The sequence below is a fragment of the Asterias amurensis genome, chromosome 11 (genome assembly GCF_032118995.1).
Source record: "Asterias amurensis chromosome 11, ASM3211899v1".
Classification (NCBI taxonomy): Eukaryota; Metazoa; Echinodermata; class Asteroidea; order Forcipulatida; family Asteriidae; genus Asterias; species Asterias amurensis.
The window spans coordinates 3062334-3074433 of NC_092658.1; the positions used below are offsets into that span (position 1 = coordinate 3062334).

Below are 12100 nucleotides of genomic sequence, written 5' to 3' on the forward strand. Positions count from 1 at the left end.
GTCGTTGGTATGTATACCTGAGTGCTCAAAATATTTTATTTTACAAATTTGCATTGGTTGAATGTTTGATTGCATCATTTGATACAATTGTCTCATTGTGAATATTTATCTAATGACATTTGTGTTTCCCCCCTTTATTCCCCCTCCTTACTCTTGTTCATTGGCACCTCATGATTGTGTTCCCTTACCCCTCTTGTACCCTCATTCATTTGATGAATATCTTTCTTATTTTCTAACCACCCCATCTGCATGTTCATAACCCCCCCCCCCCATTCACAAACATAACACTTCCTTCATCTCTACTTATGTTCTTACTTGGTTTATCTTTAACCCAATATATTTAATATCCTACTCCACTTACTATCCGTCATCTTCTTTAAATTTCCTGAACTTGTTTCTCCGTCTCTACCTAACTTGTCACCAATTCAAAAAACTATCTGACCTGCATCTTCATTTTGTTCTTTCTTATTCATCTTCCCTTTTGTGTGTCTTAAACCCACTACCTCACAAATCCTTTGACCTCTTTCCCCACCATCGTCCCCTCACCATGACAATACAAATGTGTCTACGTCGCTCCCATCTCCATCCTACTCCTCCCCCTTTCCCAACACCGCTTGTCTCCCCCTTTCCCGACACACCGATCGTCTCTCCCCATCCTCCTACAACAGACAAGGAACAACGGAGACCTTGTCCTCCTGGAGAAGTCCCACCGTGACGTCATGGAAGAGATGAGGCAGGCCCACAACCAGGAGATGAAGGCACTGGAGGAGGAGAAAGAGAGAGATCTTGAAGAGGAGAGGAAAGCTACTTCCTTGAGTAAGTACTTGATTTGATTTCATTTGATTTTGATTGATTTCATTTGATCTCATCTGAATTTTATCTGATTTCATTTGATTTCATCTTATTTCATTTGATTTTGTTTGATTTTATTTGATTTCATCTGATTTCATTTGATTCTGAATTTTGTGAATCAAAGTAGAGATGTTTCGTTTATTTATGTGAATGATAAGCATAGTCTTATTTGTTAGTTGGTATGAAATCTTTAAGTTCATATGCTTTTATTTTTCCCATTTAGTGTTTGTAGTCTGATTGAAACCTTATTGTGTGGAATAACCTGTCAGTGGAAGAAAGATCAGGAAGGCTTGGTGGCAGCAAAGGACCGGTCTTACAAATGTGCACGTGCGCTGAAACTTACCATGTCTGTCTGCTGCCACCTAGTGACTTGCAGTCTCTCATTAGGATTGCCGTGTTTTCGGTTTTAATCTTTTGTATTGATTGATGATCATTCGCCATCATTCAAGTAGCTCTAAAGATGACACCCTTAACACTCGATTAACTTCACACTTCTCTTTAGAAATTTGTTGTCTTTTAAAAAAGAAGTTTTTTTATATTTGCATTTGATTCTCTGGAAAGCATTTGTGCAAAACTAGGTCTGGTTCTAAACTGCGGCCAATTCCATCAAGACTGTAAACAGATGTTTTCTAGAGCAGTCTTTTTGGTTACTTAGAGTTAGTCAGGCAAAAGGTCTGCTAAAATGCCAGCGTTGTTTTTTGTTTTTTTGTTTTTTTCTAAATGAGTATAGCATTTTACGCCAATGAATTGCGTATGTATGTGTATGCGAACTGAAAACATTTTTATTTTAACTCATCATTTACGCTCTAGTGTTATTCGCTGCAATGATGAGATGAAACCTTTTCAAACAGCTTTATTTGAAATTTGACTCTTGCCATGTTGATTTCAAGTCCAAATTGGAATATTGTTTGAAACATGCTGATCTTTTCCTAAGGTTTATTCAGGGGGGGTCGAGAAACCCTTTGAAGTATATCATGTATCTGTTAGGATTGATACACATCATTCAGTTGGAAAGTGGACACTAACCAATTTGCTGATAAAATTAACGAAACAATTTTTTGTTAACCCAATATTTCCCCATACCGGCAACCTAGTAGTACTCCTTCTGGAATGAAAATTGTATGGCATATCCACTCCCTGCAAATGCAAGAACGTCATTACTAAACTGTTACTTCCACAAAATCCCCTGAAAAAATCCATTGCCCCATTTTGCCTGATATTTACAAAACTTGCGCTAGACACCACAGATCAGCCAGCAGGCATCACAATCTTTTCAGAGTTGGTTGCAAGATGTTGTGGAATTTTAACAAACATTTTGGAAAAATAGCAAGGGAGTTGGGGATAACTTAAGACACACACTTTATCTAAATACCTGTATACCACTTCCACATCACTATCAGCCTTAGCACTCATTAAAAAAACTTACGAAGAGGAGTTGCTGAAAGAGCGGGAAATGCTGCATCTGATAGTGCCGAAAGACCGAGGCACGAAGGAAGTATCCAAGAAAGATAAGAGCACCAAAAGCAGCAAAACTTCTCGACGAGTCCCTGGTTTGTAACCGGCAACTTCTTCTCATCCCTTTAGTTTGTCCCTGCGGCTGTTCTCTGTTTGTTTGTTTGTTTTGTTTTTGTTTTTTTGGCGGGTAGATTGCCTTGCGAAGTAGTTTTGACATCGAGAGCAGAAAAATGTAGATATTATGCGGCTGGTGTGCACATGACCGGTGGCTTTTAACACTAACCTTGCTTAATACTGAAAGCTTTGAAGTGATTAGGAGGATAGATCGAGTTTTAAGAATCTTATATAGGATGAATGACCATAGGGCTTTGTCACACAAAGCAACTTTTACAGGCAACTTGGGGGCATTCAACTGCAGTGTATGCTGCAGGACCTCTCTGGTAGCACGAGAATAATCTATTACAAAAATTGCAAAGTAAAAGTATGAAATGAAAAGAAAAATCTCAGGCTAGTACTGAGAAAGTGTTTAACTATGCATGCCCACCCTGCTGTCTTAAAATGCCTTCAATTGGGATTAGTATAGGGTGCGTTCGATTAGCTTCCCTGGGTCGATCTTGGTCTGTCACCTGTACGTTCGAATAGCTTTGACGTCATTGCGGGGGCTAACCCTGGGGTCAGCCCCAAGTGCCCTGCTTGTGGAGTGGGTCACTTGGGGCTGGCCCCTTGTGCATGACATCACCATGAGAGGATGAGTAGTCGTTCCATTAGCTCTTGTAAGGGGGTCACCCGAGTGAGCATTATGGGGGGGACCCAGAGAAGCTAAATGAACGCACCCTTTGCAGTGAGCAAGGATTCGTGTTTCATGCTAAAGTCTATTCACTGTATTACTCATTAGTCCACAAAACCTAAACTTTTCATCTTATGTGTGAATCCAGACCTTTCTTGTCATTTCCATAAATCACCAACATTTATACCCAGGTTCTGCCTTTTGTTAGTGATAGTCTTGCAGGGACATGAATTGAAGTAATGACCCCTTATTTAAATAAAAAAGAGGTGATAAAAATATTTTGTTGGAACCCTACCTGGTTTGAATTCTTTGTGTACACAGCAGGGCTTAATGAATGTGCGTACTGTAGAATTCTACCCGTACGTTCACCATTCTCCGCTTACTGTGCAAGCGCCGTGCAAGCGCCAAACTTCTGTGTTAGCCATGTAAGCAAAGAATGCCCAGTTTTGCACACTAGCAAACAATTCCCTGCTAACCAGTGAAATACGCTTGATGTAGGTGCAGAATTCCTTGCTTCCATAAGCTCTGATTCTTTGCAACCTTAAACAGAGCCATGAAATTGGACCCTGGTGACCTTGGTGTTCTTGGAAATCCAGTGGTAGGCCGTGTATCCAAATTGAGGGCAGTGGCTGTACCAAAATCACTGCGAAAGCCTATTTTGAAATAGTTTCCCCGCTGCAAATAGCTGTAGCTGTAGGCTGACAGTCTACATGTGAAGTTTCTTTGTAACAGGTTTTGTGAGGATATTTGTGGTTTTGGGGGTATGAGGGTTTCTTGGTTCTTTGTTGATCCTTTTGTTAAGGTTTTAAGAGGATGCGTTTTGGATTTCCTTACTTCTCGGTTTTGTGACGTAAATGCTATACTATTGTTGTAAACTAGAAGGTCAACCTTTGAAGCATTCAAGTAGAAGTTGGCCGATGGTGTAACAGTTTTTATCTTGGTATGGACTTTATGGCTAGTTTTGTGTCAGAGCTGGTGGTTTTTAGTTGTGGGGTATTTTTTGAAGGGGTGTTCTTTATGTTTTGGTTTACACGGCTCCCTGCTACATGTTTGTTTGTGATTAATAGAAAAACTAGTGGACTGATTTTATTAGAAAGTACTCAACGCTTTGCATGTTTTTTTGCACGCATCGACAGGAAAACGGTTTGAGGTTGCACAAGAAATCCTGGAGACTACCTTTCTGACTCAACTATGGTTTCCTCCTTTTCCCCTTAATTTTTTTTGTATTTTTGGTTGATGGTCCTAAGTTATTTGCTCTTTTAAATTGCACAATGATGACAAGCTTGCTAGTGTTCTATAACCATTGGTATCTGGGGCCTGTTTTGGCAACCCGATCAGAAACATATTTCTAACGCTAAAATTTGTAGAATTTTTCTGAAAGCTATCGCTAAAACAGGTTTGGTGTAACCAGCACCAGTTCATGATGTGCGTACATATCTTGTTCTCTCCAGTTATCGCAGCAGTTTACCAAAGAAGTTTTTGACATGTTTTAGAAGCACTGCATTCACAGAAACAGTGACATTTAGAATGTGCAGCACACAATTCCCTCTCCCTCTTCATCCGTTTGCCGTCTTGCCTCCTCCGCAGCATCTTTTAGTAAGAAGACTCAATTTGCCAAGTTCTGTAAGGACCTCTTGGCATTGAGTTTGAAACGCTCAACGCATGCTGCTACCTTCAAAGGATTTAGTACTTTTACAGAAGATTTAGTGATTTAGTACTTTACCAAAAATTTAATGATTTAGTAATTTACCAAAGATTTAGTGATTTAGTACCTAACCAACCATTCTTCAAGCAATTTACCAAAAAGCTTCAAGTAGTGGCAATGATTTAGAGTTTACTTTCAAGCAGCAATTTGTCCTTGTTTGTAATATTACTAATCCATCCAACAGCTATTTTTACCAAAAGCCTTCATGTAAAGTTGCCTTCAAGAAAGAAAGAATAACTAATTTAGAATGAGTCACAATCAGCAAAATATTATCTCCAACGGGTTTGGTACTTTACACTGATCCCTAGAACTTTACCAAAAGCCCTCCAGGAGAAGCAGCTCATTCCTTATACAGTTAGAGGAGGTTTGTAAGTTATTTACCAACCACTACAGTTTGCAGTGGGTTACCTGCAGCACGCGCTTAACTGTTTGTTAACTTGTTTACCATTCTCTGTTATTTACCAGAATGCATGACTAGAGCAGTTCTTAGGGTCAAATATAGCACCTAGAATAAGTTACAAGTAGTATACTTTGTATGGTTTTAGCACTTTACCCTATTGCTCTTGTAGCAATTGACCAGAAAGCTTCAAAGCTCAAAATGAAATCTGCTCCTGCCACTGCCTGCTTTGCTGTATGTAGATGCTTAAAACAGAAAAGTTGACCACCCTGCTGCGAAGTGGCTGCAAGTGAACTTTTACCACAATCCAAGTCCTTTTTTCCCTCTTCATAAACATTTTTTGTGATTTTTTTTCCAACAGGTTTATCAGCGATACACAAATCCCATAAGCAAGAACTTGAGACGCAGAAACAGCATATTCAACAGAATGTTTCCAATGACGTCGAGGTGGTCATGAAGAGACACAGGTAAGACATTCATCAGGCAGCGGCCATCTTGTTTGGGGCCTTTAATACATTTCATGAAATACTGCACACCATCACAAACCACCTCATGGATTGGTATTGGTATTGGTTTATTGACACTACATTCATGGGCACTGCCCAAATGGGTAGAATATTAGAATGGTATAAAAAAAGACAATGTAAAAAAGGTATAGAAATGTAAAAACGATGTCGTGCCAAGATGCCTTAAGCTTCTTCCAATCAATGTATCCTGGCTGTAATGCATACTGTGGTAGCTGGTGTTGTTTTGGGGATACATGGCCGAACTTGACCGAGATGTCATAGAGCTCGGTAGTCAATTGGCTGACAAATTCTACCCAAACATGCAGTAGACCTTTATGCATTGATGTCATTAAGCAGCCATAAAGAAGTAAACAAGTGTGACATGGTATTTTGGCAAGTAACCTTTTAATTGGTAAGCATAACTTTGTTGTGCTAAGCTATTTTTTCAGCCCAAGCAGCTCAATGAAATGAGGTCCTGATAAATAAGATTAATTATCTTCTCAAGGGAAAACAGCTGATGGGAATAAACACTGAAAAGGTTCCCAGTTTCAATAAAGAAAAGTATACAAATAAAAAAAAACTACCGTATGATAAAATTCAAAGTTGCACGACCCAATTTTCAACGTAAAAGTAATATTTTTAAACAACTTTTTTCTCTGGATAAATTTTTAAGGCAAGCTACCCAAAGAAGTAAATACATGTATAGGGTTTAAAGGGACACGTTGCCTTCCTTGGATTGGGCGAGTTGGTCTTTAAAAAGTGTCTGAAACCGTTTGTCAAAAATTGACTGAAAATGGCAGGCCGTGTTAGTTCACGGCGTATCAGGAAAATCGTGCAATTTCAAGGAATTTTTGTGTGGATCATTATATTCTACTTTTAAAACACCTTTCCAACCATATGCATTTCAAAACAAACAGTTTCAAACGCTTTTCTTAGACCAACTCACACGATCCAAGTCAACGTGTCCCTTTAAAGTAGCACTGCATTCAAAGAATAAATGACAGCAAGAATGTTACAGCACACAATTCCCTCACCCCAGTTTTCATCATTTTTCCATCTCTACAACCCATCCCTCCCCTAGCAACATCTTAGTAGGGAGACTAAAATTGACCTACCATTTAATACAACTTGAAGATGCATGCCCCTTTTTTCACCGAAAGAAAAGTTTTTAAAGAGTATTCTTTCTGAATGATTTTTTAACAGTTGATGCTGTATGAAAATGAACAACATACAAAAATGTGCATACTTTCTCATGAGCCACGTACAATGCACAAAATACATACAAAATATTTTGTACATGCCTGATGGACCTGAGAATAAGAACTACAACAAATATTTTCAAGATTTTTAATGGAAGCTTAGAACTTTCTTGAATATACAAAAAAATAGCTACATGTATTTCAAATTTCAGTTTAATTGTTTGTGTCAAATCAGCCAAAATACTGGCCTAAAATCTTAATACAAGCATCCTTTCAAATGCTTATCCACCAAATAAGTTCATAGAAATTTGACAGGTACAGGTTTTTTTCCTTGTTATTTTGAATATTTTGATGAATTTATGAGATACGGACTGCTGGTTATGTTGTATGAATCGCCTCCGTTGAATGATGTGGAAAATGTTTCACTTTATTTTTACAAACGACTAAAGGTCAACTTGCACGATAGTCCTCTCAGGTTAGTCTGAATGTGAAGAGAAAAATAAAAAAATGAAAAGTGGATTTATTTTTCTATTTCGTTGTGAGAAACAAATGTGTATGTATTTGAAGATTGTTTTTATCTCCTATAATGCATGACAGACCTCTGAAATGTTCTCATTTTTCTCCCTCAACTTTATTAGTTTTCTGTCACTAATTTTTTTATTTTTATTTTGCACTTCATTTCATATGCTCACTCTTGACGTGTTTGAATCATCTTTATTGAAAAACTTCAAGTAACTGAGTGAAACAATTGTGTGTGTGTGTGGGGGGGGGGGGGGTTCTGATAACATTTCAATTTGTATATATATTTTATTATTATTATTTGTTATTGTTATGCCTTGTCAGTGTTACAAATGCTAACCCTAAGAATCCAGTATGCAACAGTACAATGTTAAAATTAATAATTCTAGGCCGATTAAGAAAAGAAGATCAACTGAAAAACAGGAAAGTTGATGTACAGGAGTAAATATTAAACGATTAAAAAAAAAAAAAAAATTATTTAAAAAAAAGAAATATTTAAAAACAAAATGTTTTAAGATTAATTTCTCTTGCTCATTTTCTTTCTATTTCTCTCAAAACTTGTTTTCTAAATTCATACTGTGTATAGTGTCTTTATTGAGAAATACTGGGAAAATAGCCTACCTGAAACATTGTTATATTTTCTTCTTGTTTTGCAAACTTTTCTATATAAGGGTATTTATATATACCTTTGTGGTCTTAACTGTTCCTTTCTAAAGTGTTTCATTTCCTAAAGACAAAGTCCAGGATTGAAAGAAAACTTTAAATCTGATATTTAATGTAGATCACACTGTCTTTCTTTATTGACTGCTTCGAGTGCTATGGTTAAATCTACGACTCCTGAGGTGATCCCTGGAGCGTTTTATTTTCCCGAGGCGCAGCAGAGGGAAACTGGAACGGTCCGGGGATCACCGAGGGAGTTGGAGTTTTAACCATAGCACAAGTAAAAGCAGTCAATACTTGTTTTATAACACCCCAACAGACTATTTATCATCCTCGCCCATATAGTGTTCGTACGCGCACTTAAGATACACAGATGCACGGCTATCACATGGCAAACGATGCACTATCACATGGCCACCGACATATCATGTGACGCGCTCTAAACCAATGAAATGGCAGATTATTTGTAAGGGGTGTTATAAAAGACTCTAAAATCTACCCAGACCTTTGCCTTTCTCCCGGCGAACACATACCTGCAATTCTATATTCTCCAATTTTTGAAAAGCTGGAAATCCGATTGATGTGGATACCATTCATCCTCTGAGATGCTATCAATGTGATTTGTATCAGTTGATTTGTGTTATTATGATACTGCATGATCTAGGTTGGAATGTTGGTGTGATTGGCACACGTGTATCATTGAGTGGACGCAGTTGGCTTTGGCTGCTTTGCATGCACATGTTCAACTTGGACCAAGTCAAACAAACAAAAATTACTTCAGATTGTACCAATTCTTGCTCTCAATTTATGCATGGATCTCTTTTATGCACAAATCATTGTCTGGTATGCACACATGTACAGTGTAAAGTGTTTTTATTCTCAGCGCAAATTTTATTTTTTAGTAATACAAGTACTGTGGAAACCTATAGCTAAACCTACCACATTTGGATGAGATGCGAACTTACCAATCTAATATTAGAGCCCAAGTTTAGTAATTTACCCAACCTAGACTTTCTTGGGGGGGGGGGGGGGGTGGGGTTTCTACAAGGTTTCCAAGTCAACCCTCTTTACCACTCAAACACCAACTACAGATTTTTACACAACAGCACGCACATGTGCTCAGAGGCCAGGTTTAGATAGTCATTTATCACCCGGATAAAAGAGGTGTTACTTATTGAAATTCCTTTCATTTAATCAACATATTATTGAGACTTGCCTATAAAAGTCCAACTTCTGCATCTTTCGTTCCGTACAATGATTAAATAACTACCTCTTTCCACTCAAATTTGAGAGGATTAAATAACAACCCTTTGTTGTTGTTTACTACCATTCGAAAGATCTGATATTTTTCTTTCCAACCATTATAGAATTGCCTATGGACAGAGAAAACGAGCAAAACTTTTCAATAACAGCGCATGGTGTTCAGGCTCGAGGTTTTTTTGTTGTTTTTTGCTTGAGATCTTGGTTGACTAATGGTAAGAAAGAGGGCGATGAAGGCAGTCGACTGAAATTGCCTATATGGTAAGAAAAGGTTAAGAAAGCCTTGGGGGAAGAAATGTATTTCATAAAGATTAGTAACATTGTCATCAAATTCTCTAAACATTTGTTAATTTCCCCCAAAATTTCAACAGGGAGGTAATCACCAAAATGGACCGCGACTGGAAGATCATCTCGGACAAATTCACCAAGGTCTGCTCTGAGAATATGTCCCTCAAGAAACAGGCAGAGAGCATGCAGAAGACGTTGAATAGCACCAGGCACGAACTGGAGACGTGGCAGGGGCAGATGAAGCAGCTGATTGGACGGAAGGCGGCGGACATGGCTACGTTGAGGGAGCAAGTACTGGCTGGATACGACGGGGAGGATTGGGGAGTTGACGGCAACGATAATGAGAGGAACCCATTGCAGGTTAGGATTATAGAGAAAGAAAAAAGTCTACGAATAATTCAGGCTTGATCTTCTACTTTAGTCTGTTTTCTGATTAGCACCAGGCACTTGCAACAATTTTGAAAAATTGTTATAATTAAAGACTTGAAAGTCTATTAAAGCCTACACTAAGTGCACCAGGGCCCAATTTCATAGAGCTGCTAAGCACGAAAATTTACTAAGCATGAAATTTCTCCCTTGATAAAAACAGGATTACCAACCAAATTTCAATTGGTTGCATATTCCTTGTTACTGGTATTCAGCTGTTGTTTGCTCATCCGGAAAATCACGTTGAAATTAGGTTGGTAATCCTGTTTTTATCAAGGAAGAAATTTCATGCTAAGCAGATTTTTGTGCGTAGCAGCCCTATGAAATTGGGCCCAGAGCTGCCAACTCTTTCGGATTCTTAAGAAAGTTCCCTGAAAAATGACCAATCTTTCAATGCTCTGATGAACAAATTTGTAAAGTATAAAACGCACTTAACTTGAGACATTCCTCACTTCAATGATGTTGCTACACCTGCTGTCGCATAGAACTCACACTGTTCACTCAAAACTCACTGGATGGTAAGATTCAGTGTTTTTTTAAATCATTAAAACTCAAGAGTTAAGAAGTTTACAGGTTTTGCATTTCACTTTCATTTTTTGTCCCTGCTGAACTATAGCTTTCTGTCACTTGGTTTAGTGCACTGAGGTTTCAAAAAGCCTTTTAGTAAATAGCACTGTATTGATGGATTGTCTTATTCCCTTTGTAGGTTTTATTGAGGTTCCGTGAGGCAGAGTTACAGTGTACTACCAATGACCTGAACGAACTCAAAGGAGCACTGGAAGTGGGACATACGGTAAGATTCATCTTTAAGCTAGTGTTTTAACCTTACACTGGTGTGTCAAAAGTGTACGTACGCATTACGGTGAGCGCACTAATGGATTTGTAAAGTTTTATCAACTCTCTTCTACTAGACGTTGTAACTAAAAATGAACTAGTAATATTAAACTTGCAGGAAGTGCTGGCTCTGAAACGAGACGTTTTGTAAACTGATTAACAAGTTGAGATTCTGAAGAGATTAAGCAAAAGAACATGATCTACCCAGCAAGTAGATACACACGTGGTGTTACCGCAAAATACAGCTTTCCCAAGTCCTGTGAAAATAAATCCACAGGCGTACCACTCTAGTGGGATTCGAACCCATGATCCCTGCTATTCTAGAGCAGATGTCTTACCACTAGTTCACCTAGTTGACGAGAGTCCAGTTGGAATCCTGAATATTAGCACCATACTTGTCCTGTTCCCAGTATGCAATAATAGTCACCAATACTGATCCAAAATCATACCAAAAGAGGCACCAGACTATTTTACACCTTTCGGCCTCATCTTGATTACATTGGTTTGAGCTTCTTCTTCCGTATAAGTACTGACTCAATTACATCAGCAAAATCGTACTGCGTATGCGCGCATGTGTTGGCTCGCAAATGACGAGACATGAAAGCAAATGCATTGAATTACAGTGAAATTAAAATGGCTGTACCATGATGGAAGATTGTACGAGAGATATTCCAGCTTATCTGTGATCTGGGCCAAATTTCATAGAGCTGCTAAGCACAAATATTTGCTAAGCATGAAATTTCTTCCCCGATAAAAACAGTATTACCAGCCAAATTTCCATTTGTTACATAGTGCTTGTTACTGGTATTCAGCTTTTGTTTGCTTATCCTGAAAATCACATGGAAATTTGGTTGGTAAACCTGTTTTTATCAAGGAAGAAATTTCATGCTGAGCAAATTTTTTTGCTTAGCAGCTCTATGAAATTGGGCCCTGGAATTGGAACTTGGCATCACAGCCAACTTTGCAAAACCTGTGGAGTAGATGATAATATTGTCTAATTCAAAATGTTTTAGTTGGATAATTCATAGTAGCACTCGAGGAGAATTTTCAGACTTTTTGTCTGATTTCTGACTTTGTTATGTCTGCAAGTTTATTTATGGTAAATGCTTGCAGGTCATTTATATGTTAAGGTAAAGGTTTAGAAATGCTTTGCAGGTCTGTATGCTTTGCTTTTAAAAATGCCAGAGAAAATGTAGCTCCACATTTCTAGCA

At 38.2% G+C, this 12100-nt stretch overlaps 1 protein-coding gene across 3 annotated transcripts in view; it reads left to right on the forward strand.

The window, feature by feature from the left end:
- The window catches only part of LOC139943821 (uncharacterized), a 113066-nt gene that overhangs the window by 95775 nt on the left and 5191 nt on the right, over positions 1–12100 (forward strand). For 2 of the 3 annotated variants that reach the window (XM_071940647.1, XM_071940650.1), the window contains exons 15-19: positions 669–816; positions 2253–2402; positions 5558–5663; positions 9712–9988; positions 10761–10847. In XM_071940647.1, the coding sequence (XP_071796748.1) occupies positions 669–816; positions 2253–2402; positions 5558–5663; positions 9712–9988; positions 10761–10847 (768 nt within the window). The remainder of the gene's footprint in view (positions 1–668; positions 817–2252; positions 2403–5557; positions 5664–9711; positions 9989–10760; positions 10848–12100) is intronic. The other variant, XM_071940648.1, reaches the window with a different exon arrangement.